At 39.2% G+C, this 27,517-nt stretch overlaps 2 protein-coding genes across 3 annotated transcripts in view; one reads left to right on the top strand and one right to left on the bottom strand.

Moving 5' to 3' along the window:
• Positions 1-12,158, bottom strand: part of spats2 (spermatogenesis associated serine rich 2) — a 33,331-nt gene extending 21,173 nt beyond the window's left edge. The window contains exons 1-2 of one of the 2 annotated variants that reach the window (XM_017468395.3): positions 12,004-12,158; positions 6,877-6,956 (exon numbers count right to left, since the gene is read on the bottom strand). In XM_017468395.3, coding sequence (XP_017323884.1) covers positions 6,877-6,901 — 25 coding nt within the window. In that variant the 5' untranslated portion in view covers positions 6,902-6,956; positions 12,004-12,158. Of the gene's footprint in view, positions 1-6,876; positions 6,957-7,938; positions 8,250-12,003 lie in introns of those variants that run through there. The other variant, XM_017468396.3, reaches the window with a different exon arrangement.
• Positions 12,159-18,551: 6,393 nt separating this feature from the next.
• pym1 (PYM homolog 1, exon junction complex associated factor) lies at positions 18,552-25,298 on the top strand. The gene is made up of 3 exons (XM_017469018.3): positions 18,552-18,610; positions 19,885-19,978; positions 22,742-25,298. The coding sequence occupies exons 1-3, from the start codon at positions 18,580-18,582 to the stop codon at positions 23,232-23,234; spliced, it is 618 nt and encodes a 205-aa protein (XP_017324507.1). The 5' UTR covers positions 18,552-18,579; the 3' UTR covers positions 23,235-25,298.
• The last annotated feature ends 2,219 nt before the right edge of the window (positions 25,299-27,517 follow it).

The following is a 27,517-nucleotide window of genomic DNA, read 5'->3' as shown; positions in this document are numbered from 1 at the left end:
ACTGAAATACAAGAGTAGAGCAAATTTCTGCATGAGTATTCATTTCAGTTTACTCCTGAAGTACAGATAAACTTTGAAAGTTTCCCCAAATTAAAATTACACCCCCTGAAAAAAAGAATGAAAGTCAAAAGTAGGTAAGAAGTGTTGCAGATTTACCTGAGGTGAATGATTTGCTGATTTAGTTTGTTAGTCAAGTGCATTAATACAGACTAAAGGAAATAAACATGTACATGATACAAGAGTCATCCTCTTCTAACTATTTCTAATGCAGCATGTTGTGTTTGAACAAAAGGTCAGCAACTCACTGGCCAACGCTTGGATTCAGGAAAAAACCCGAAGTGCATATTGGTGCGGTTTAATATTAAGATTCAGCAGGCCCTGCCTCGACACGATCCAGGACAAGATTAAGCAAGAACAGCTTCAATTTTTTTGTCCTCATGTCATGTGCTGTGTGGGGAGGTATTTCAGTTTGCAGACTTTACCAGAATGGTGTAGAACGTAGTTAGGATGTACTTTATGCTTCTTGAGATCTATCTTTAGGTTAAATGGTACACAGCATGACAGTCAGATATCCAGGCATATGTTTAGCCTCATTAATTAGAATTCTTTGTTATTTCACAGTCTATGATGGATTCTGCCTAAATGTACAGGATAAGCTTTGTTATTAGTTAATAACTGTTATTCTCCAATAACTGTTCCTTGCCTGTACCGAGATCAGCTATTTCTGGGCATTTTCTCCCTACATTAAGCTTTCTAATGTGGCCATATGTTTCGTATTTTTATACTTTACCATACTGCCTTTTGTGATATTTGTCAGCAACTTGCACATACATATTTAAAGTATTTTATATGTGACTAGACACCACTAACCAACCATCACTTCTTTTTTGTTTAACAGCTAATGAGCCACTGAGAATTTGGTTACACTTTTTTTCTTTTAAACACAGCACTTCAGTAGTACATCTTAATTTATCCCAGGCACACAAGCCACTCTGGCTGTAAAAGACGCCTAAAAAGTTGTACAGCTGTTCTATAGCTACTAATTTGCATTATGTTTATGGGGAAAAGGAAACTTGAAGCACTATAAACCTTTAGAATGCTTACTGTGTAAAAGAGAGCGATAAGAAGCACACCTAGTTACAGTCATAACCTGCCAGGCTGTTATGAGGAGGCACGTCAGCACTCAGCTGGGCAAAGAGCATTCGCACTAGTTATTTTGCTACAAGAGGTTACAGTGTGTGGTCTTTTGAACACTGCTTTCCCTTCCACACAAAGCAAAGTGGCCTGAGCACTGCAATCTTTTAGGAAGTGAGTAACAAAAGCTAGTAGTAGTGGCCTTGCAGTGCACCTCATAACTCCAGTCTGGAGGCATTTAAATACAATTTGCTAAACAAAATGAGAACTGGCTAAAGCAGTCACGTGCTATAGCAGTCAAGTGCTAGAACCTCAGACAAACAATATAGTAGGGGTCACAAAAAAACATCATGGAATTACAGCTTCACCTATATACTCACCTAGAAACTTTTCCGTTTGAGTGTTAAAATCCCACAATTTTCTGCACTGTTTCCTCTGCAGTGTTAGCCATAAATTTCAGTGAAATGGCTCAGGTGCTAATGTGTGTTGTAGGGTTTGCGATTCGATTCCTGGCCCACGTGCCGAAGTGTCCTTGGGCAAGACACTGATCCCCAAGTTCCTCCCGATGGCAGGCTAGCCTTGCACTGCTGCCATTGGTGTGCAAGTGTGTGTGAATAGGTGAATGAGAAACCGTGTAAAGGGCTTTGTAGAAGCGCTAAGGTTAAAAGGCACTATATAATCACAGATCCTTCACCATTTAATTAGTAAATGCATTTAAAACTGGTCACCCTCACACTGAAAGGGAAGACAATCATTTCTCACAATTTTAGTAAACAAATGTGGTGATTTAGAAAAACCCCATAAAATGTCAGCATGGGTGACTTCTGGAAAACCGCCAAAAGTGACAAAGTGGCCAAATTTGACTTTTTCTGCCTCTGACTCTTCAATTTTTATATTATATATAAAAATACTAACCTAGATTTTTATACACAAAATTGATTTGGGAATGGTTTTATTTATATTTTAATCTTATCTAGGTTATCTTCCTGCAAACATCATATTGGGTAAGGATCCAGTTCAACAAACGCTAAAGCTTTAAAAATAAATAAATAAAAAGTCTGCCTAAAGATAAGCTTGTTAGCCAAGTGTGATTTCATCACACAGACGAATGATCAAGTTGACTGCTGAATGTTGTAATGAAATTGGTAAAAAAGCCTAATCAATTCTGTTTGTGTCTGTCAGATAGTGGCTGTTAAAATAGGCGCAGTGGTAGCTCAATGGTTAAGAACTTGGACTACTGATCTGATGGTTGTGAGATCAAATCCAAGCACTGCCAAGCTGAGCGGGGCACTGAGCAACCATCAACTGCTCAGATGTATAAAGGAGATAAATGTTAAGTTGCTCTGGATGAATGCAATTTTCTTTAAATTACTTCAAAAACTAGAACATTACTTCCGGTTGAGATACGTTTAAAGACTATTTCAATTCAAGAAATCAAAAGTATCTCTATTCAAGAAAGCCATTACTGATGTTTAGTACACTGAAACACAAATTAAGCTGCAGACCTATACTGGTGGACAAAACCAAATCTATATTAATGGAAAAATCCTGATCTGAGAAACTATGAACATCTGTAACCATTTGGTGGGAGGGTGTCTACAGTATACTGTGCACACAGGTACAGATGGTAGATTTATGCTCCATTCCAAACAAAGTCACATGTGGAAAGTTCCTACTTCATATTTCCGACTTCTAATCACAAAGCGTCCCCTGTGCTCAGAGTTCGAATGTATAAACGAAGAAAATGGCTGAGCTTGAAAAGCCATAAGAGTACTTTTAAAAGCAACAGAGGAGTTTCCTAGTACAGCAAGTATAACAGAATATATGATCAAGTTCAGCAGGCTGTTGAATTTCACCAGAGATTACTATTTTGGAAATCAGGAAATGAGTGGTATTCCATTGCACTTTTACTAGTAGGGGTTTGATGTTCCTGCATTCGTAGTTGAATGGAATGCAGTACAAAAATGGTAGATCAAAAAAGAAAGAAAAAAAGAAGAAGAAAAAGGGGGGGGGGGGGGAGAAAGCTGCCTCAATGAGCTAACATTCCAGGCTGAGATGGAGTTGAATGGAGTTTCAAGATGTTCTGAAAAAACACTAGGAAATTGTACAGTGTACAAATGTAAAACAAATTCATTTATTCATCTTCGAGTATCCACTTTATGCTATTCGAGGTCACGGTTGATCAGGAGGTTGGGAGGTGGGGAGAACCGAGTACTGTTCAGAAAGTATACTGCGTTCAGGTTCGAACCTGGGACCCTGAAGCTGTGAGGCAGCTACATGCTACGCCACTGTGCCACACGTGCAATCTTCTACAATGCGAGTAAAATCACTTGCACATACGACTAAATTTCCCACTAGGCAATAAAAAAATATCTTTAATTAGCCAATGGCTAGTAAATTTTCCGATTTTACTCACCTGTGATTGAGTTAGAGGCAAAGAATAAGTTTAGCGCAGATATAATTTCAATGCCTGCTCACTCCGCTTTACATACCACGTCTTAACTGAGAGCGCCCTCTGTCGCTTTCACACACGTGCACTCAATATGAGCAAAAGAGATAGGCTACTCAAAGAGAATTGACGCTCGAGATCCAAATGGTCGTCTTTCATTATTGTACTGTGGATGCAAAAACTGAAAATTTCAGTCTGAGAAGAAAACGTTTTAGAATGTTTCGTTTTCAAGCACCAAGAAAATTAAAGAGTCCAGTTCCGTGCTGACAGAAGACTGAACGCGCCGGTGAACCCCAGCCAAGCATGTCAAATGTGTCATGGAAAAGCAAAAGTTCCAGATTCAGTGGCTGTCGAACTTTGACTAGCTTTTGTATGATGAGGAAGATGTGATATGCAAGTACTGCAAAAGAAAACCTAGCTTAGCCGGTAAAACGGACTTTGTATCAGGGTCGCGCAGTCTCAAACGTGAAAATCTCAGCGAACTCAAACAGCAAACGGCATGCAGCTTGTCATGACATTGTGACGGCTTCAAGCAAAGAAGAGAAGCTTGACCAATCTGGAGGTCAAGTTGAAGAAATCCCTAGGGAATGGAGATGCTTGAAAAGCCGAGTGTCTAATGATCTTCATGGCAAGTCCTACCTGGACCTGTACCAGACACTGCTGCTGAAGCAACCCTACAGAGATGAGATGCAAAACATTCTTCACTTTGTTCAGATTCTTCTTGTTCTGCCAATCAGCTCTGCCAACTGCGCAAGTGCCTTCAATGTCCAAAAGAGAATAAAATTAGATGTCCGTAGCAGTCTCACATCCTTACACCTTTCAGACCTCAACCTCATTTCAACAGAAGGCTCAGAGCTTCAGCAGTATGATCCATCATCAGCTGTGGAGAGGTGGCTGAAGTCAAGTGGCAAGAGAAAGCCATTTGCTAAGAAATGCATATGCATTAAATCCATATGCAACCATTAAGAATAATTCAGACAGATAAAGGACGTTTGTTTAATTAATGTATTTATTTCAGTTGCATTGTGATGCATCACATGTAAAAAGTCTGGCAGGTAAAAATAAACAAACAAACAAACAAACAAACAATTACTAGCCAATGGCGACTCAAGTTTCATTGTGTCCGTAGAGGGTTGCCATTTAGGAATCTCTGATACGTAAAGACAAGGTGGCGCTCTTCGCAACCACAAGATCAATGCTTTCACCTGATGATGTGGAGAATGAGATATTTAGATAGCGAATCTTCAGGTTAATCAGTGCTGCTTAGTAAGTAAGCTGAGACAGAAAAACACCGTCTTTTGGGAACATACATCAATAAATTCAAATTAGAAATGGCTTCCATGTATCATCTAAATGACTCTCAGATCAAAAGTCAGCCCAGATCACCTGGGTGGTGGTTGTGAAGGTCATCCATTTACAGCACATGCTGTTGGTGTTTGGTAGATCATACACTGATGGCAATTATGTTGAATTCCTCCAATAAGACAACACTGTTAATACAAGGCTAGGCAAAAATCATGGATTATATTAGCTAGCCCAATGGACAAGTAAAAGCTGCCCAGCCTTGTGTTTTGGTCAACTACAAACTGGTAGCTAATGTAACGTAATGTACAGAAAGTTAGCCAAGTGTGTTAATACATACTAAAAGGACAGAATACAGACTAATCCCCTCCGAAGATCCTTTCTAACGAAGACATTATGTCTGTTCTCTTGACAAAGTTTGCAAGTCATTAACCAGAGTTTGAGTCTGAATAAAGTCTTTATTTTCTCTTATTTTCTCTCAATTTTTTAAGTAAATGCCAAGTTATTGCATGCGCTAGCCAGAGAGTATGTGCTAGCCAGGGAAAAGACTGTCGGTCATCTCTGCATGCAAATTAATCCGGCTTACAAAAATAACTCTACCGTCAACCAGACTGCACTTTGGCCAGTGTTTGTAGTGCAGCAGGTGGTGGGATTATAGAACGAGAAACTCATTCTATAATTAAAGCTTCAAGGTGTGTTGCACCTTTATGAAGAACAACATGACTTAAACGTTTAAGCCTAAATACCAAATTCTTGTGTAAATCAATGAGGGGTGGGTGCGTGTGTGTGTGTATATTTTATATATATATATATATATATATATATATATATATATATATATATATATATATATATATATATATATATATATATATATATATATATTATTTTTTTTTTTATTCTTTTGCGGTTTGTTAATCCTACCTGTCCGCCACACAACTGTGAATAGAAAACCAGGCTAATAATTTGTCCACACCTGTAATAATATAAAGCCCACGTTCCCACTCCTGGTTCTGGAGTACATACTTGTCCTGCACATACAAGTGTTTTCACTGATTCAACTAATCAACTAATTAAGAGCCCTTCCAGAGTTGAAGTGTTGAAAAACACTACACTGTGCAAGACAGAGTACACGCCAGGACTCTGTTTGGTGTGATGTAGGTCATATTTTAAATGGTGATTAATGCTTCAGCCATACTACCAAGTACTGGAAGACCAAGTGGATGCTTTAGATCATGGAGAAAAGGGGGAAAAAAGCGGAATTACTGCCCTCTGAGCATTTGGTTTGGAGTTCATATGTTCTGCCCCCCATTTTATTACCACCATCAATTCACTGCATGCGTTTCCAGGTTCGCTAGCATGTCCAGTTAGTGTCGTAAAATAGGGTCTCGAAGGTAGTCCAGTATAGATTTCCGCATTTTCTGGAGAACACTTTGATTGCATAGCACATTTGGCCTAAATCAAAAATTGGACTTCCTACAAATTGTTGAATTAAATGTATACAGAATTACACAAGTAAAAGGGCCGATCTTGGTGCATTGTCCCAGCTCCAACCTCTGCCAACATACTAGCTCTACAGCTGAAGGATTATGAGCAATATATAGCCACTTATTAAATGGAGGTGAGAGATGAACTTTATCGTTTCTGTAGAGACAACTAGTGGAACACATATCAAGGCAGTCAGGGCCATGTGATAATAGTGTGCTGACGTGTAAAAGTCACCATGTCAAAGTTGTTTGTACAGAGAGAAGAATGTGGATGCCCTTGGACATTACAGACAAAGAGTGAAAAATGCCTCAGTTTTAGGAGAGTCACACAACAGAGTTCCCTCCTGCCCTGTGATTATTAATAGCCCAATACTGCACTACAGATAAAGGACACACCAAATTCAGAGAAAAAGCTTCGGTTAGGAGGGTTTTGTGGATGGAGTACACAAAAACCAAGTACAGTGGAAACATACTGCACAGAATGATCGTGGTTACACGACTTACCCTTGTGACTGTTCTTCTTCGCCATAATCCAATTCTCCAACAGCTAAAGTGGACTTCAGTCTTTAGAATCCTCTGGTATTCTGTGAAACACAAAATGAGGTCAGCATGTCGAATGCAATTAAATACTCGGCACACAGACGCTATGAACGCATGCAGTTTTTCTTTCTGTGCTTGGTTAAGGTTTCTTCCCCCATTTTGAAAACAAAAAAATTCTTTTTATTACACTCGGTGCTTTCTAACACTGTCTAGCGCTCGTGCACGCTCACTCACTCTCTCGATTTCCTTTTCTCCCTCTCTTCCTCTCACCCCTTCTGCAAATGCTTGCGTGTCAAAATGAGGCCTCTGTCAGCGCAGGGTCACGTAAGGACATGGACGCCAAACTTCCACATCCACACTTGGACATGGTAATTTCCTAAACGCTTACGCTCACTCCGTCTTGCTCCCATCGCTCACTTTAAAAAAAAATAAATAAAAAAATAAAAAAGGGAAAGGAAGAAAAAGAAAAGGAAAAAAAAAAAAAAACACTGCTATAGGAATCTGGAAAGGGAATAAATGGCCTTCCTCTTGGTTCCTTATTCCAAGAGTATTTTATGTCCATGGCATATAAAAGAAACCATTGAGCCAGTCTGTGCTTTTGAAATGACTTATGCAGATCAATATGCAAGACAGTTTAAGGAAAATCCTACAGCTGGGTTTCAGAAACAGGGACATTTCAGCATGAACTTGCCTAGCTAGTAAAGTGTGTTCACAAATCCCCCTCTTTCATTTGCTCAAAATAACCATGATGCAAATCCAATTTGGTTGAATTACTGTCTGTCTCGCACACATCCACATGCACACACGTTACTCAGTATTACACAAGGAGAAGAACAACCGGCTCGTCATCACCTTTGAATCGTGAGCTCCTTTGGTTTCTTTAGGTAAATGGACACAAAGCAAACAGAAATGTGGAACACCACAAACATTCTTTTTAAAGAAAGAAAGGAAAAGCCAATTAACCAACAATTTCTAGACATCTACTAAACCTATAAATAAGGAAGAATTATTTGAGCTTGACTATACCTCATGACAAAAGGAAATGAGGATCACTGCAAAACTGCCAATTCCCCTCACTTCTGAGCTTTACAGAGTCGAGAGCTGTCACTGCACTCCTTTCAGCTTTACTGCTCCGGGTTTAAAGCAAGACGCGCTCTTAAGCGTGTGTTCTCCCACGTCACCCACTCTCCAAGCAAGCAAACAAACACCAGCCAGAAACAAGGCACCGGCCTCTTTTATGATCCAAAACACGGCCGAGCTTAAGTTTCTGTTTCTCCTCTGGTGCCGAGGGGAAAAGAAACTCAAACACACCCCTCCTGAGTCCCGGCTCTATGCGTGTTCTGTGCAGCATGCCACCGGCATGAAGAAGGCACACCACACCTAAACGCACGTCACACACCTGAACTCGGCTGAACGAGTGACGTCAGAGACTGATATTTATTTAAACCAACAGGAAAATGAACCGGCTGTTTAACAAGAAGGAGGAACAAGCAAATCAAGCCTGTGTTGTATACTCAAAATAGTGAACGCCAAATTAGACATGCACAGGCCTACCTTGATAAAATAGAGCTATTCAAATTGCATAAGTTCCCTTTGGCCGCTTCTATGTGGGTCACGACTTTCGAGTGCTGAGATAGTGGGAAACATGAACTGAGCAATAAAAAAGGTGAGCAGGGTGGAGAAAAAAAGGGGGGGGGGGTGTTTGTCGGAAATTGGGCCAATGCAACATGAAAGAAGAGTGGCAGATTTGAGGAATGCAGTCCTGGATGACTGTGAGGGTGTGCGCACGCACACACACACAATGATGTGGCAGATCTGTGAACACCTGGGAGCTAAAATGGACCGTGTATGCAGGTTACCATTTCCGTTTACCTTTGGACAGACAGAGTCTCTAGTAATAGAGAAATGCTTTGTGGATAAATTTAACATTTGATTAGCTATAAAAAAAAAAAAAGTTTAGAAACTGATGTGGTTAACCATTATAAGAGGGAGAAAATCAATAATGTTCACTCCACGCTGCAATACAATGTCCCTCATGTCAATGGCAGTTTAACTAATTAGTATACAAGAACTTTAATTATTCATGGCAGTGTTGTTCTGCCGATGGCAACTCGTAAGCCACTTGTGGGTGAAAGTCTTGATAAACTCGTTATGATGTCATGCGTCACCGAGAAGTCATTGTAAAATTCACTCTCAGCTTTCTGACGTTGTTTCTCCCTTTGTTTTCATTCTGTTCATTATTAAACACTTTAAAAGGACTTGTGCTAAGCGTTGCTGGAAAAGCATTATCTCGGGTTTGCCCTGTGAGCTTTATATCTGACTGAATCTCCATACACACCCAGTGATAACAGCAAAAAAAGGTCACTAATAGCGATTCCCTTTCGACGCCACAATTTAGTCCACAGTGAACTCTCAAATTCAAGGAAAAACACCACTGATGGACAGAGAAAGAACCACCGCAATGGAATCACTTCTTCTATAAAAGACAGATATCCATCTTTTTCTCCCATAGCCAATCAGAGGTCCACGGGTTTTGATGAAAAGCCAGTGTGAGGATTCAAACAGGGACATTCAAAGGCTACGTTCACGTTAATCTGGAAAAATTTGAAAACGCATCTTTTCCTCTACGTTTTGGCCTTGCGTTCGGACAGACACGCGTTTTTGTCCAAAAACTGAGCTGTTCTCAAAAAAAAACAAAAACGCATCTTTTTCTCTACATTTTGGGCTTCAATCCACACAAAGGCTGCGTTGCTGTCCAAAAACTGAGCTTTTCGTAAGGGGAAAAAACAAACGCTCTCCTAAGTGGATAAATTTGAAAATGCAGTTTTCGTGTTGTAGTGTGGACTGAGAAAATGGAGATATTCAAAAACAATGATGTGGGATTTTTTTGGTCATGTGACCCCTTCGACTCAAAAGGAACAAGATGGTGGACGATGTACCGCAGTTGTTGAGCCTGCTATCCAATACGGGGCAGTGGTGGCTTAGCGGTTAAGGCTCTGTATCATGGCTGACCCTGCGCTCTGACTCCAGCTTCCTGACAGGCTAGGGTATGCGAAGAAAAAACAATTTCACTGTGCTCTACTGTATATGTGACCAATAAAGACTCATTATGATAGTGCTGTCGAGAGATTAACGTCACTTAGTACAACCTTTAGATTACATTTTCAAATAAACTCCTGACGGAAATGACACGGACCAAAGCGTCTTGTGTTTTTAACGCATGCAGAGTATACAGAGCATGCAGGAAGTAAGTGTTTTCAGTGTGGACAAACAATTTATGGAAATTTATTTATTTATTTTAATGCCAGTGTAGACGGAAGGCATTTTAAAATGAAAAATGCAGTTTTTCCCGATCCCTATAGTTCAACGTTGACGTAGCCAAAAAGCCCGCAGTTGTTGGCTTTTACTTCGAGTCAAAAAATTTACTTTTGGACAAATTGACTCTTTGAGCACCATGGATACACTTGAACAGCTCACTTCTGAACATCTACCAAGGTTTCCTATCCAACACAGCGGCACTGGAGCTAATCAGCAGCCCGGTGTTGCCAATTTTGCCAAATACATGAACAGTCTGCGATGGCATGACCACAATTCATAAGAAGCAAATTATAACCCGTTTTCTATTCTGAGAACACTACGTCCAATTCGGTTTTCTTCTGTATGTCTTCAGAAAAATCCTCCTTCTTCCGACGACTTCATTAATATGCAAATGGTATTGATGACGCCATCTGGCGACTTCAGCACGCATTAGCTACTTTCCCCTGAAAAGAGTTGGCAAGTCTGCTTCAGCCGGTTACACTGAGCCTGCCAAGTCAACACGCAGCACTAATCACACGTCATTACGCGCTCTTCCTGCATCACAACCCAGTACATTCAGAAATAGGCACGAAGTTCCACATTGCTTAAAAGCATGCAGAGTTTCCGGAATGAAAGACAGAAAAGTAGCATCACGGGGAGAAAAAAGCATGTGAAAGTTGGCATATTAAGACGTCTTGCCAGGCCAAAGATTCATGACTCATATACAGCTGTATAAACGCAAAGACACTGAAAATAGTGTTAGAAAACGCTGACTTAATAGCTAAAGACAGCCACACGAAAACACCCGCTTCTAGTTGTTAGTTCCCATCAGTGGATATTTAAAATGTATAGCTTTCTTACATAATTAATCTGGAAATGCCTGTAAAACTAAATAAGAGACTTTGCAAGCTTCACCCGCAAAACATCCCAGTCAGTGTACGCTAACTTGGCCAAAAAAAAAGCAAGAGCTAGTTTCAACAAATGTAGTTAGATTAATAGTTTATATTATTTACCTAACGACAGAAACAACCGTGACTGTTTGGTTTTTATTATTCTATTATCTTCACTGAATTAGCCAAACGCAAACTCCGTGCAGTACATGCTGGTTCGCCATCTTTGCGGCTAGCGAGCTAGCATTTCTCACCAATGCGTAGTTTCAATCACAGAGCTCATGTTAGCTAAGCTGGCTGGTGATTTCATTTGAATAACATTTTAATAAGTGACATTATTTTGCACATAAAATCTGAAGGGGGGACTATGTACTCAACTGCGCCAATGTGTAAATAAGAAAACAAATTAGGCCACTGTTAGCTTAGCTGAAAAAGAAAGAAAAAAGAAAACAACAACCATTAGATAACTACGCTAGCTCAGCGGCTAGCTGGCACAACCTCTGGTACAATGCAAGCAGTATCTTAGCAACGCGTTTACTGCTGGCTAGTCGGAGAATTTCGCCTGTTAGCAGCTAGGTATTATTATAATCATCAACATCATCATCATCATCATCATTATTATTATGGAGTTGCGTTATGGATAAAAACGAATACTTTCTCCATGTCTTTATGCAATGCAGGATTATAAAACGATACAGCTTGTTATTTTCAGTTCGTATTATTTCTATTCTATGTAGCTAGTCACTACCCGTTGTATTGCCCAGGCTGCGGTGTCTGCTGAACTGCGCTACGAGCAAGAATCGTCTTCAATTCATTTAACTAGCCAAGACAAATTCGCTCTCAAATCCTGTCTGGCCTGACATCATCGAGATTAAAGATATATGCAAGCAGAAAAAGCGCCTACCTGGCAGCCTGAAGTAACCTGTGGGTTAATTTGAAGCGTCTGGGTGCTTTGTGAGTCGCGCTTGCTTTTTCCCCCCTCTCTTCACACGTCTCTCACAGCCGGTCTGACGCGTCACTTCCGAAAATCGCAGATTTCAGGCATCCGCTATCTGTCGCCTTATTCACCCCCCAGCGTCTTTAGACACACCAAGTGGACACCGAGCTTTCAAACTATAAACCGGCGCATTAAAGCTACTCCTTTGCTTGAACTGAATTAAAATTGTTTTGTTTTGTTTACGCCAATGAAACGGTTTAATATTTCCACGGTATGAAGCTAGTCTAAAAATATCACGGTTTCAACGTACCATGATATTAAGCTAGCACTTAAAAACACACAGAAGTTGGTGAAAATTAAAAGCCAAAATGTACAGCAAACCACCAAATAGCTTTTCTTACTCTGGAAGATCCATCCATTTTCTATACCACATATCCTTGCGAGTCATGGGGAATCTAGAGCCTATCCCTGGGGGCATGGGGCACAAGGCGGGGTACACCCTGGACAGGGTGCCAATCCACCGCAGGGCACAATCACATACAGGATATTTCTTTCTCTTTTCATAACTGGAAGTTAGTTAGAATCTAGTTCACAGTGTTGGTTCTTTGGTCTAATTAATCTTTAACCATGTTACAGATTAAAAAATGTAAAGAAATCTTAAGTGGGGAGAAGGATTTAAAGGAATGAAAACTGATCAATGTTCCATACTGACCTACAGGGTGTCCCAAAAGTCTTAGAGGGAATTAACACTTTTTAGTGTTGCTCAGTTTCTATTAATGTTTTTTGGGGTTTTTTTAGATAACCTTTACGAATGCCTTTGACAAAAGAACGTATTGAAATCATTCTCATGGCTGGATCGGGAAGCTGTTGCAAGGTTGCGATGGACTTTAACAGGAAACATGGCGAGCACATCACACACCACACTGTTGCCAAACTTAAGACTGGAACTGATGCAGACCAACCGAGAAGTGGACGTCCACCAACATCCACTGACAAAGCCACAACCGATGTGGGGCTGGCAAACGTAGTCCCCTATATATGAAGACTTGGGACACCCTGTATTTTCAGACATGGTCTTCCCTGTCTAGAATCCATAGAGCCGAAAGGTAAATATAAAAAAAGTTTTTAAAAAATCGGAGGCTTTGTTGCTTTTCTTGTGCTTTATATAGAAGAACTCTGATTTTAGACTATGGCTGCCTTTTGGACATTTTCTGTTAGAGGGCGGTTTTCCTTTCGTTCTGTCATCCATGACTAAAGTAACAAACCTGTTCCAGGAGTGGAGCAGCTTTAAGCTTCCTTGAGGGAACGTGCAGCCAGATGAATTTGTAATGTATTTCCTTGTTTGTGTAAAATAGATTTCAAGTTCATTTTAATCAAAGTGCATTGTTCATTTTTATTTTGAATTTGTTGATTCAATTTCCTTATAGAGAGTATAGACAAAGTTTCTTCAGTATGATCACATTTAAAGTGTATAATTATCCCCTACTGAGATCACTCCACTGGTTGCCTGTTTCACCAAGGATCAGATTGAAAACCTTGTTTGTAGTATCAAAAGGCTCTGCACTATATTAGCTACAAATACACTTGTATGCAAAGGTCTTTAAATTTGGGGCTGTTGGCATGACCGATGCTCATAAGGTGAAATCTCAGTGCTTCAGTGTCTGAGCAACCAAGTGGTTGCATTCCTACTAGAAAGGCCAAACACATGGTGGCTTAGCACTTTTGCCTTGAACCTCCAGGGTTGGGGGATTGAATCCCGCCTCCGCCCTGTGCGTGTGAAGTTTGCATGCTCTGTCCATGTTTCTGAGGTTTCCTCTGGGTACTCCAGTTTCCTCCCCAGGTCCAAAGTCATGTGTTGTAGGCTGATTAGAATTTCCAAATTGTCTGTAGAGTGTGAATAGGTTTGTGTGTTTGTGCCCTGTGATGGGTTGGCACCCCGTCCAGGGTGTCCCCTGCCTTGCACCACAAGTTCCCTGCGATAGGCTCCAGGCTCCCCCTCAACCCTGTGTAAGATAAGCGGTATGGAAAATGGATGGATGGATGTTTAGTTGTGGGTGGTACGGTGGTGCAACAATGAATTAATAATATAGTCTGTAGAATAGAGTACACTTTGGGAAACATGGGTCTATACTGTGAAACAAAAAAGCACCCTAAAAATGGATTAACTTGTTTGCTCCTCTGGGGAAAACCCTTAGGTTCGATGTAAACCCCTACAAGATGCCTTTTTTGAAAACATTTCAAATTGAACCCGCTTTAGAGAGCTCCAACCTGTGAGGAGCGTCTTTTTTCTAAGAATGTAGGCTGTTTCTGTTACATTCATTAATTTATTCATCCGGTCTCTCTAGAATTTCACAATTTTGCGACCACAGAAATTAACACAAAATCAAGCAAAGTCTGCAATATTCAGAAGAGCTTGCAATTTTTCAAAATTATAGCAGAATTTCTGCAGATTTGGGCCAAGGCGCATCATGTGATGTCATCACATCACACATTCAGTCAAATCCCTCTTCGATTCATATGCCTCGAACATGAGTACAGATAAAAGGTCTCATTTACCAACAAACATCACTGTGAATGACCATTTTGTGCAATTGCAATTTCGCCAATTCAAGTGTAGTTTTTTGCAAAAACACCTACAAAATACTCTGCAAGTTGAATCACGACATTTGAAAAAAGGCACCGCAAAATCAAACATTTTTGTCTGCAAAAATCACAGAAAAACTCAGTGAAATCATTTTCAGTAAATGCTTTATCATGGGCAGAGTTGTGGTGGATCCAGAGTCTATGGCCAGTCTGGAACCCAGAGCGAGAGCTGGGAACACACCCCGGAATGGAAGTCAGTTCGATATAGGACACCATGCACACATATTTACACATTCAATCTCACCTAGCTAATCTTACCAGCATGATTTTTAGGGGTGTGAAAGGAAATCAGAGAGCCCAGAAGAAACCCATGCAGACAACACAATAACATATGGAACTCGAAACAGCGACCCTGCAGCTCTGAGGTGGAAACTGTACCACCCTGTTTTACATTCACTTTCACTTTACAATATTACAAATTTGAGCACGTTAAAAATGTTGGTTCTATGGTGTAGTTGGCATGTTTACTGTAAACTCTGTTTAATCAAATCAACACATAAATAGAACTTTTTCAACAGCATGAAGTTGGTTAAAAGGTCTTACCCAGTAACACACTATAGCAAAGTTGAAAGAAATTATATCCAAATGGAAAAAAAAAACTCGGCACAGTAATGAACCTTCCCAGAAGTGGCCGACCTTCCAAAATTCCTCCAAGAGCACAGCAACTACTCATCCAGCAAGTCACAGAAGAACCAAGGACAACAGCAAAGGACCTACAGACATCTCTTGCACCAGTAAAGGTCACTGTTCATGACTCCACTATCAGAAAGACACTGGACAAAAATCACATCCATGGAAGAGTGGTGAGGTGAAAATAACTGCTAACTCAGAAGAACATTAAGGCTTGTCTGAAACTTGCCAAAACACACCTTGATGATCCTCAAACCTTTGGGGAGAATGTTCTATAGACTGATGAGTCAAAAGTGGAACTGTGTGGAAGACAGGGGTCACGTTACATCTGGCATAAACCAAACACAGAATTCCACAAAAAGAGCATCATACCTACGGCAACTTGCAATAATTGAGGGAAGCATGAATTCTACTCTATACCAGAAAATCCTAAAGGAGAATATCCATTTATCAGTCCGTAAATTGAAAGACAAGCGCAACTGGATTATGCAGCAAGACAGTGATCCAAAGCATAGGAGTAAATCCTAGTCCTAGAAGTAAGTGAAAGACTGCTCTCCAGTTATCGGAAGCATTTGGTTGCAGTTATTGCTGCTAAAATTGGCACAACCAGATTTTAAGTTTAAGGGGGCAATTAGTTTTTCACATTGTTGATAGGTATTTTAACTTTTTTTGCTTTAATTTTAAAAAAAAACTGTATTGTGTGTTTACTTGGGTTACCTTTGTTTTAAGTATGATTTTATTTGAAGATCTAAAACTATTTAGTATGAGATATACACAAAAACAGAAGAAATCGGGCAATACTTTTCCAAATAATTACAGGAACATGGAACAACAAACAGTGCAACCCTTCAACTTGTTTGCTTTCTATCATAAGCTTGAACTGGTGCGTGTTAACGCAAACAGCAGTCAAACCATGGAAGCCCAATTTCTGCACGACAACTATGCACAACAGATTATTTTTATCAGCAGCAGTATGTCAAATCCTTTGACTTATTATCTCTAAATTCTTACTTATGATCTCAAAATGTTGATATATGACAACAAGGCTACGCAACTATCGAAAATAATGTGTCCTTTTGAATCTTATCTAGTGTAGCTCATAGCTGTTTAGAAGGATAACCTGATTAGCTAGCTTGGGAAACCCAGATTCCCCTAAAAATTCATTAAAATGTTTTTATATTATTTATCACTCTGGGTGAAATTCAGTATTTTAGCAAATTGAATGGGTTTTGCATTAAAATAACTATCTGAAACAGTAGACAGAGTGCTCAGAGCTGCAGTCATAGTCAGTAGCCTAATCCACAACATGGCAGACATGACCTGCTTTTACTTATTATGAGAGACTGAGGAAATGCTGAGAATTAAACAGGAGGCCAGACCAACATGCAACAGAACACACACACAGATATATAGATAGGATTATATTTCAGTAAGAGTCACTGGTGCTTCCCCTATTTTAAAAACAACCAACCACCAGTGATTCATACTCACAGTAAACAACTTGTTATTCCTATTAAAAATTATTCAATTTTTCGATATAACTACCATCCAACAAACAAATCTTCTTCAGTTTGCTACATCACTGCAATTCCTTGTGTGACTGGAAGGTAGAATCTTGATCCCAAAGATGGGATCAAATATCAGGGGCTTGCACCTATTAACAAATCATAAAAGTTTTTTTTTCTTTTAACAAATATTTGGAAGTTAGGAGATTCTCATCTAATCTAATTCAATTTAATAAATTATTATTTTGGTATATTATTTAACATAATCTTGCAATGAAAGATTTATATTAGATTAAATTAAAATTTATTGTCATTGAGTGGAGTACAAGTAGGGTGGCCAGACATCCCACTTGATGTTGTAATGCACAGCATTTTAGTCCTTTGTTCTGCATACCACTTGAGATGATGTCCCGCATTTTGATCTGAACTAAAGAGTTAACTCAAATTTGAATGTGGTGTGCTCCAGTACCGGTTTTTCAATGGAGGGCGGAACCCGAGAAGGTGTGTGGAAAGGATTTCACACCTGTGGGGTGTATTGCAGTGATCCGAGGCCAGAATTAAAACAGGAGAGACAGGTGCCTTGAAAGACACAGAGAGAGAGGGCCAACCAGTACACAGCCGTTTGTGTAATTATTGGATGTTTTCAAACTGGGATAGGCATTTTGCAACCGCTTTACCTGATTTGTTAAAAATAACCCAAACCATAAACCATAAACCTAACCTTAACCGTAGTTGACTGGATGGTTGAACAACACCTATCCGGTCTGAAGATGCCCACTGAGACCTATACTTGCATCAAAGGGCTGTCAGCTTTCACTCAAACTGGACACATGTGAGTCCAAGATATAGAAGTCAAGATATAGAAATGCTTTTTGTTTTCCACTTAATTTTTTTTATGCAGTAATGTTTCTCTTTGTTTCATTGTTTGATACAAGAGACTTAAGTGTAAATAAATACAAATGGCAGAGTGCATATGTTTTTAGTTCATTTAGCTAGGCTTCAAAATGGTATGAGTTTGGGTGTCGGAAATATGTCCCACTTTGTCCCACACAAACTTACTACTTGTCCCACATTTGGCCCGTTTACATCCGGTCACCATAAATACAAGTACAAAGCCAATGACTTGAGATGACTGAAGTCTGAATCTTGAGATAATAAGTCTAAAGTTTGAGATAAGCCTTAATTTTAGGATAATCAGTCACAACCTTGAGATAATGTGGCAAATTTATGAGATGTGTCAAACTCTTGCTGTTGGCAAAAATAAAGAAAAATGTTATGCAAATATTGTGCAACAAACTGTTTAATCTTGGAAAGAAAATATACATAATGTAACATAACATAACATAACAGCAACAAGCATAGGGTTTCTCAAACCAGGCACAATTGTAACTATATACATGTAAAAAAAAAAAAAAAAAAAAAAAAGACTATGAAAATTGTTCTCTTTTAATTTTCGAAAATATAAAATTAAAAAATCTAAGATCTAAGCTTTTGTTTGGCCATTTTTCCTCACAGTAACTTCCGTGAGTCAAAGTATATATATATATATATATATATATATATATATATATATATATATATATATATATATATATATATATATATGAAAATATTTTTTAACTAGTAAACCAGGGCAGAGGCTTAATATATTTCCACTTTTATTAAAATAAGCTTTCCCATATTTAAATAAAATATTTTTTTTGTTGTTAATAATCATCACGAACACGTCTTCCTCTACGTTACCGGAAGTACCACATCTGTTAAGATGGCGACTCCCTATGTAACGGATGAGTCTGGTGAGCTTTATGATTTTGTTGTCATTGTTAAAATCAGAATAGTAATCGGGTTTGAGTATTGATGAGTTATTTGCGCTGAACATGCATGAGCAGTGGATTTGAGCACTGTTCGAACTGTAGAATAAGGAAACCACAATCCCTCCAGAGAGTCGGTTAGCCGTGTAGCACGCGCGCTTAGCCAGCTGTCAGTCCCGCAGTCTGAATCAACCTCCTGCATCAAGTCCTGAAATAGCACCGAGTCGCATCGTTCACTCTATATCCATTACATAACGCGTTATGTTTATTAAACACATCTGCATTTAACAGGCATTGGTCATTCGTAAGCGGTCATGTTTTTTCCCCCGCTTTCCTTAGGCTAAGCTAATAAGCTAAGCTCACTGTCTATACCGAATCGGTTGTAACTGGTAGTGCAGTTAAGTTCAAAGCGTTAATAACTCACCAGATAGCACTTCCCAGCTCTTTTTGGTTAGATATATCGAATCAAAATGTAAGACAAATCCAAATTCCATGCAGTTTTGATCAGAGTCATGTCTCTGTATACAAGCTGATTTCTCCAGACTCAGGAATAAGAAGGGATGTACAAACACTGACAATATACAGCACAGAAACTGTTCTGGAACTGCAGTCCTAGGAAAACACACAGTCACCACACATTGCCTGGTGAGCCAGTTGATGTTAATTTCAGATTTGTCCACCCCTGACATGAGTATAATAAAATACAATATGTTTGGCCAGTTCTCAGGTGCATGAGACCAAATAACCGAATAAATGCATTGCACGGTATCATCCATCGAATCAAACTCTCAGTCCGTCCCTCCAGGATTTTCCGTTCGAATAAATAAACGCAAAATCAAGCAAACACTGTAATATGCGATTCAATTTTTCAAAGGTACCGCAGATTTGGGCCAACACGCATTCAGTCAGAGCTCTCTTCAATTCATGTGCGTCGCATATGAGTACAGAAAAAAAGGTCTCATTTACCAACAAACATCACTGTGAAAGACAAGTTCGTGCACTTGTGATTTCGCCAAGTCAAGTGGTTTTCCACAAAAGAAAAAACCTCAGCAAGTTGCAGCACAATTTTTTTTGGGGGGGAAACAAAAACGGCACACAAAAGCAAGCATTTCTGGCTGCAACATTCACAAAAAAACTCTGTACAGAAATCCTGTAGAGACTGTTTCACTGTGCAAAAAAACCCAAAAATCCTTCCATCGCTCCGTATTCATTAACAAAGTCACAACGTTGACATTGGACTCGTCTGCATGTTTTTACAGGAAAGTATATTGCTGCTACACAGCGTCCAGATGGGACATGGAGGAAACCTCGGCGAGTGAAGGATGGATATGTACCTCAGGAGGAGGTGCCTGTGTAAGTGTCACGCATTTCTAAACACACAGCTAGTTGCATGTTGAATCCTACTTAACAATCGGGACAGCTTGTAAATCAGTTAAATCAATTAAATTTTGTCTGTCGAGTTTTTAAATCTGATTGGACTCGTTCTAATGTTGTCGGTTCGTACAGGATTTTGCAGTACAAGTTTTTTTTTTTGTGATTGTTGTGGCCAAAAATGCTTATTTTTGCTACAGCCTTTTCCAAATTTTGCGATGCAATTTGCAAGATTTTTGTGTAATTTTTTTTGTGGAAAACTACTTGAATTGGCAAAATTGCAAGAGCCCAGAATTGTTTTGCAAGGTCTTGCACAGTGATGTTTGTTGGTAAGTGATAGCTTTTAGCTGTACTCATATGCGACGCACGTGACTCGAAGAGGCTTTGACTGAATGCACGTTGTGATGACGTGACACGACGCGTCTTGGCCCAAATCTGTGGAAAATCTGCAATAATCGCAAGCTCCTCCGAACGTTGCGGAGTTTGCTTGATTTTGCGTTAATTTATGCAATCGCAAAATCACGAAATGCTGCAGAGACAGTACAGTGGTGCTTGAAAGTTTGTGAACCCTTTAGAATTTTCTACATTTCTGAACAAATATGACCTGAAACAACATCAGATTTTCACACAAGTCCTTAAAGTAGATAAAGAGAACCCAGTTAAATAAATGAGACAAAAATTTGATACTGGGTCATTTATTTATTGAGGAAAATGATCCAATATTACATATCTGTGAGTGGCAAAAGTTTGTGAACCTTTGCTTTCAGTATCTGGTGTGACCCCCTCGTGCAGCAATAACTGCAGCTAAACATTTCGGGGTAACTGTAGATCAGTCCTGTACATCGGCTTGGAGGCATTTTAGCCCGTTCCTCAGTACAGTACAGCTTCATCTCTGGAATGTTGGTGGGTTTCTTCACATGAACTGCTTGCTTCAGGCCCTTCCTCAACATTTCTATTGGATTAAGGTCAGGACTTTGACTTGGCCATTCCAAAACATTAACTTTATTCTTCTTTAACCATTCTTTGGTAGAATAACTTGTGTGCTGTGGGTTGTTGTCTTGCTACATGACCTACTTTCTCTTGACATTCAGTTTACAGATAGATGTCCTGGCATTTTCCTTTAGAATACACTGGTATCATTCAGAATTCATTGTTCCATCAATGATGGCAAGCCGTCCTAGCCCAGATGCAGCGAAACAGGCCCAAACAATAATACTACCACCACCAATGGTCTTGGATTGCCTCCATTTGTACACAGTCTGTCTAACTGTGGATTGGTGGAGTCCAAACTCTTTAGAGATGGTTTTATAACCTTTTCCAGCTTGATGCGCATCAACAACTCTTTTTCTGAGATCCTCAGAAATCTCCTTTGTTAATGCCATAATACACTTCCACAAACATGTGTATCAAAGATCAGACTTCTATAGATGCCTCTTCTTTTAAATAAAACAGGACACTCACTCGCACCTGATTGTCGTCCCACTGATTGAAAACACCTGACTCTAATTTCACCGTCAAATGATCTGCTAATCCAAGAGGTTCACATACTTTTGCCACTCACAGATATATAATATTGAATAATTTTCATTAATAAATAAATGACCAAGTATAATATTTGTTTAACTGGGTTCTCTTTGTCTACTTTTAGGACTTGTGTGAAAATCTGATGATGTTTTAGGCCGCATGTATGCAGATAGATAGAAAATTCGAAAGGGTTCACAAACTTTCAAGAACCACTAAATTGTTCCCAAAGTAACAGCTCAATCATATGGAATCGTATTATCACATAATTTAAGATTATTTTAAAAAATGGTTTAAAAAAAAAACATGGTGGTGTTTAGGACAGGAAGAGACATTATAATTGTTGAATTGTTGATCTGGTGAAGTTTTCTGTTTGGAGATGTTAAAGATTTCTGGAAGGCGTGACAGTGCTTTGTAACAGTCAGTAGGTTTTCAACCACAAGAAAGTCTTCAGGTTTCTCTGTAACATGACAGTTTCCATTTTTCTTCGTATTAACTTTGAAAGAGAGAGACAAAGAGAAAAAGCAGAGACGAGTGCTGATAATTCCACCGCAGCAGAGAGTGCCTTTCTTAAGATTCTGCTCCGCTCGCTCGGACTGCTCGGTCCATTCGCTTCAACCCAGAACGCACTTGGTGACATGCTGGTTTGAAGAACTGCGAAATAAGCATTAAAAATGAATAAAAGGCATAGCCTGTAACAGAATGTCACCCACAAATATCATCATTATTATCTCTAATACTGTAATTGAGGCATTTATTCATGCAGTGTATTGCAAACAGAAACAAGTATACGACGGCGATATTTCATGTTGGAGAAGGATTTGAGCGGACTTTGTTTTACCAGTGAGCCGTGTGCAACTGTGCAGAGCACACATAAAGGTGCGGAATATTGAGCGGAGCGTCACAGCTCTCCGCTTTGCTCACATGCTCTGTAAGGGAGTGACTGGCACTAATTAGTCGGACTGATGTTCCATGACATTAAACATAACTATGAACAGATAAAAAGCATGATGTGTCATTCATTAATAGACTGTAATCATTGGCAATCATTAGACTGGGGTCTAACAAGAGTAAAACACTTCAGGATGTGCTGTTATTGCAAAAAATACCATTGGAAAATCAACATATTCTTTTTTTTATTTTGAACTACTACAGAAGTCTGTTGCTATCAGGTGACTGATTGATTATTTATTTTTCTTTCTTTCCCCTTCTGTCCATGACCAGCTACGAGAATAAATATGTGAAGTTTTTTAAGAGTAAACCTGATCTCCCTCCTGGAATGAATCCAGAGGACGCGGCTGCAGCCAAGCAGCAGCAGCAGGCGGCAGTGAAAGCGGACAAGGAGTGCGAGACAGCCGGCTTGTCCAAAGCGGCCAAACGCAACATGAAACGCAAAGAGAAACGCAAGCAGCAGCATGCTCAGGGTCAACAGGAAGTGAACAAGGAGGAGGTAGAGACGGTAACGAAAGAGTTGGAGAAGGTTTCGTTCGCAGCTGAAGAGCAGAACAACACGAGCGCCTCCACAGAGCTGTCCGCTGCTAGCACAGACAAAGCCAAGAAGATCAAGAACCTGCGGAAGAAGCTTCGCCAAGTGGAGGAGCTGCAGCAGAAAGTGGACTCGGGAGAGCTGCCGAACCCTTCCAAGGATCAGTTGGAAAAACTGGGACGGGCTCAAGCCTTACGGGAGGAGCTGAGGCAGCTGGAGGCAGATTTGTAAAGCAAGATGGTGTATTACAAGCAGAGTGGGCCATGGTGTAGTGTTTTTCTTTCTGTATATATATATTTTTTTCAGAATTTAGGATAGATCTTCATTGATTCCCATTGGTGTAATTCCAGTTTTGTGAAGCCCCATCCTACAGCCTTGTTCCTTTCTCTTCTGCCAATCTGTGATACAGGGATATTTAAAACAAGTTTATTTTTTAAACGTAATCGTGCAGTTAGTGCTCCTCACCCCCACCCATAAAAACAGTGCTAATAATGATTTTTGTGTAAAGTTTAGTTACAAATGACACTTATGCACTCCTGTGGTATGGACTTTGTCAAAATGGACGTTGGTATAGCTTAGAGGAGGGAGGAAGCCTTCGTTTTTCTCATTAGGAATTGTGCCTCTGGATATGGACATGTCATGGTGGGATTCTTCCGTGACGCTGCGCATTGTTGACACTACCTTTTTCCTGATAATACAGACTGAACAAGAGAACGAACTGAACACCGAGCCACTCTGAGGACACAGCGCAAGGACTTGAATGGCTGCAGTTTTTTTTTCTTGTTTGAACATTTGTGACTTTAATACCGATCGTAACAATGTAAAGCATGTTGTACAGTGCTGTGAAAAAGTATTTGCCTTATCCTGATTTGTTCTGTTTTTGTGTACATCTCCTACTAAATAGTTTTACATCTTCAAACGAAATACAACTTAAAACAAAGGTAACCTGAGTTAACACGCACTACAGTTTTTGTTTTTATTGAAACAAAAATGTGAAAAACTAATTGCCACTTTAAACTTAAAAGTGGCACAACCAGATTTTAGGAGCAATAATTGCAACCAAATGCTTCTGATAACTGGAGATCAGACTTTTCACATACTTGTAGGACTAGGATTTACTCCAGTTGCGCTTGAGTTTCAATTTACGAAATGAAGACTGGACATTCTCCTTTAGGATTTTCTGGTAGAGAACAGAATTCATTTTTTCCTCAATGATTGCAAGTTTCCCAGGCCCTGAAGCAGCACAGAATCCCCACACCATCACACTTCCACCACTATGTTCTACCATAGGTATTCTGTGGAATCCTGACCTGTGTTTGGTTTACGCCACGTGTAATATGACACCTGTCTTCCAAACAGTTCCACTTTCGACTCCTCAGTCCACAGAACATTCTCCCAAAAGGTTTGAGGATCATCAGGATGTGTTTTGGCAAAATTCAGACGAGCCTTAATGTTGTTCTTGGTTAGCAGTGTTTTTTGTTTTGCCACACTCCCTCCACTTTCTGATAGTGGAGTCATGAACAGTGATGTTTACTGGTGCAAGAGAGGCCTGTAGTTCCTTTGATATTGTCCTTGGCTCTTTTGTGACTTCTTGGATGAGTCGTTGCTGTGTTCTTGGAGGAATTTTGGACGGTTGGCCACTTCTGGGAAGGTTCACTACTGTGAGTTTTTCCATTTGGAGAAAATGGCTCTTGCTGTGGTTCTTTGGAGTCCCAGAGCCTTTGAAATAGCTTTGTAACTCTTCCCAGACTAATGTGTTTCAATCACCTTCTTCCTTATCATTTCTTTTAATTGTGGCATAGTGTGTTACTGGGTAAAACTTTTAACCAACTTCATGCTGTTGAAAAAATTCTATTTAAGTATAGATTTGATTGAACAGGGTTTGCAGTAATCAGGCCTGGTTGCCTTTAGTAACTAGAGAGGCAAATACATTTTCACACTGGCTCAGTTTTTTTTTTGTTTCAGTAAATAACTGTCATTTAAAAACTGTATTTTGTGCCTTTGTTTTATCCTACTTTTTTATTTATTTATTTCTGAAACAATTTAATGAGATATACACAAAAACAGAAGAGATAAGGCAAATACTTTTTCACAGCACTGTACCTCCAAAGGTTACTTCAAAAACCTGTATGGATTGGCAATTGGTGGAGTGGATAAGAACGACAGTATTTAAGTTGTCAGCCATGTCATTTCTTTCTTTCAGAAGTCCTTTTTATTATGTGTGTTTTTTTATTGTAGTAGTTGTCAAGTATTAAGCAGTGTTGTTGTATTACATTAAAGTATGAAAGACATCCAGCTTGTTGTAGATGAAAGTGTTTGAATCCTGAAGCAAAACAATACTCATCTGAATCCAATATCAAAAGTGTATCATGGGATATGTTTATAAGAGGACGATGGGGGGCATGCCAATCCGTTGCAGGGCACCATGTACACACACATACACACACCTAAAGAGGATGTAGAGTCACCAATTCATGTACTGGCATGTTTTTAGGAGATGGGAAGGAAATGAAAACCCAGAGGAAAGTAATACGGTCACAGGAAGAGCCAATGAAAATCCACCCAGATAGTAACCTGAGTTCAGGATCAATCCTGGAGCTGTGAGGTGGAAATGCTACCCACTGTACCACCCTGCTGCCTGAGGGTTTATTCATCTTCAGGAACTAAGAAAGGTTGTTATTCAAAGGCTACAATTACGTAGGACAAAAGTGTTATTGGTTACTTGGGAAATACAGACACTAAGCATAAAGTAGCTAATTACTCAGGCTAGTGATTCTGTTAGCTAGCATGTAATAAATGTTCAAATAAAGACTGCTAAGGATTCATATGATAAAATTACCAGCAAGTGATCATGGAAAGGAAATGTAAACATCAAGTCTCATTTCTTTCAGATATGTTGGTATATTAAAGAGAAAATACAGTCTGATTAAACGTACACTGTACTTAGATTTAGCATAAACTTTAAAGCAAACATCCATGGGTTCTGCCTTTAGTAACACTGGCATTATGTTACAACTCTTGAGTTGCAGTCTAAAAAAAAATGATTCTGAGGTGGTGAATACTACAAAAGTTATATTCTGTTTGTTTAGGTGTATTCTTGCTGTCATGATTTCCATAAATTGTTAATATAAAAACCATTCTTGTGGGGGAATCTTTGTTTTTCCAAGGGTTCTTCAAGTTGAAACTCTTGTAACTAGAACTAATTCCCAATTAAACAAACACTCGAGGAAGCTTTTTTCTTCTTCTTCCAAGACCCCAGAGCATGCTGGCCACACTGTGAAAGACTGGTGAGCTTGTTTTGGACAAATTTGTCTTTAAATGTAGCTGATATTTGGCTTATTATTCTTGGAATATTGCTTCTGCCCTGGGAAACTCATCTGGTTGAAATCTTAAAAGCAGAGAGACTTGAGAAGATGCTGTAAATACTCAGTCGGCCTCGGCATGCCCCTTCATCTACTTCCAAGCTCTTAGAAGTTTTTAATAGGTAACACACTGGAAAAAATGACACATTGTTTACAGGAGAAAGTTACTGCACACTGTAATCGCTTCAGAAAAGGTGCAGAATAAAGGGTTCAAAAATAGGTTATCTACAAAAATTAGGGAGGCGGTGTATATGTAACCAAACACAGAAACAGTGCTGTCCAACCATTTGAGGATTTTCACTCATGATGTCAGTTTTATACAACAGCTGGATTTTATTCAGACACATAGACTAGTGATTATCATAAAAGCAATTGTCTGTGAGGTCATATTAACACTTCCTTGATCTATAAATAACTCCTGGATGGATTCCTCACATCCATTAAACTGGATAGATGTTTTTCATGAATACTATTTGAACCCCAATACTCTTTTATACCTTTTGATCATACCACATATGTTTCCTGGGCTAACATTTAATTGTATTGGGTGCAGTGTCTGTGCAAAATAGAGCAGTGACACTTTACAATAAGTGTACATGAATAATCATGCAGTAATTGCTGAATAAATACTATGAACTAATGAATGTGCTAACCTTAACTACGATGTGAGACTTATGAATTCATGCATGAATAATGACCACCTAAGTACGTTAGTACATGTTTGTTAGTTAATATATTAATTAGCACATAGGGGCAAACTAAATCAAACATACTCTATAGGAAGGAATATTTTTATATATATATTTTTTTTACAGTCATTCAGAACTGCTTCAGTGGTTTGACTGAAACAGGAAAATAAACTACAGAACAAAATATAATTCAGCAATTCTGTGAGGAGATAAGCAAGTATTGTTTTAGAATGGTCATGATTTTATGACAAAGCATTTAGAAGTTATAAGCAAAAAAGTAATTATTTCATATTTTGTGAATGCTAGGTGGCGCTGTTCCAAAACTAAGCAGTTACCCTCAAGTCATGATGGCTATGACATTTACTAAGTTTGGTCTAAATACGCTAAAGCTTTACGGAGATATAGCCTCATATGCATTTTGGCATGCTTGCCATCAAATTTGCTTGTGTGTTATTCGAGAATG

This window comes from Ictalurus punctatus, chromosome 5 (assembly GCF_001660625.3).
Source record: "Ictalurus punctatus breed USDA103 chromosome 5, Coco_2.0, whole genome shotgun sequence".
In the NCBI taxonomy this organism is placed as follows: domain Eukaryota; kingdom Metazoa; phylum Chordata; class Actinopteri; order Siluriformes; family Ictaluridae; genus Ictalurus; species Ictalurus punctatus.
The sequence above is the reverse complement of the archived record's forward strand: the minus strand, read 5'-3'. Positions and strand labels throughout refer to the sequence as shown.

Bases quoted from the DNA above. Each gene is read 5' to 3' on its own strand.
- pym1 (XM_017469018.3), top strand. From the start codon at position 18,580: ATGGCGACTCCCTATGTAACGGATGAGTCTG. The intron at 18,611-19,884 runs GTGAGCTTTATG...ATGTTTTTACAG, and splicing joins CTATGTAACGGATGAGTCTG to GAAAGTATATTGCTGCTACA. The intron at 19,979-22,741 runs GTAAGTGTCACG...GTCCATGACCAG, and splicing joins CCTCAGGAGGAGGTGCCTGT to CTACGAGAATAAATATGTGA.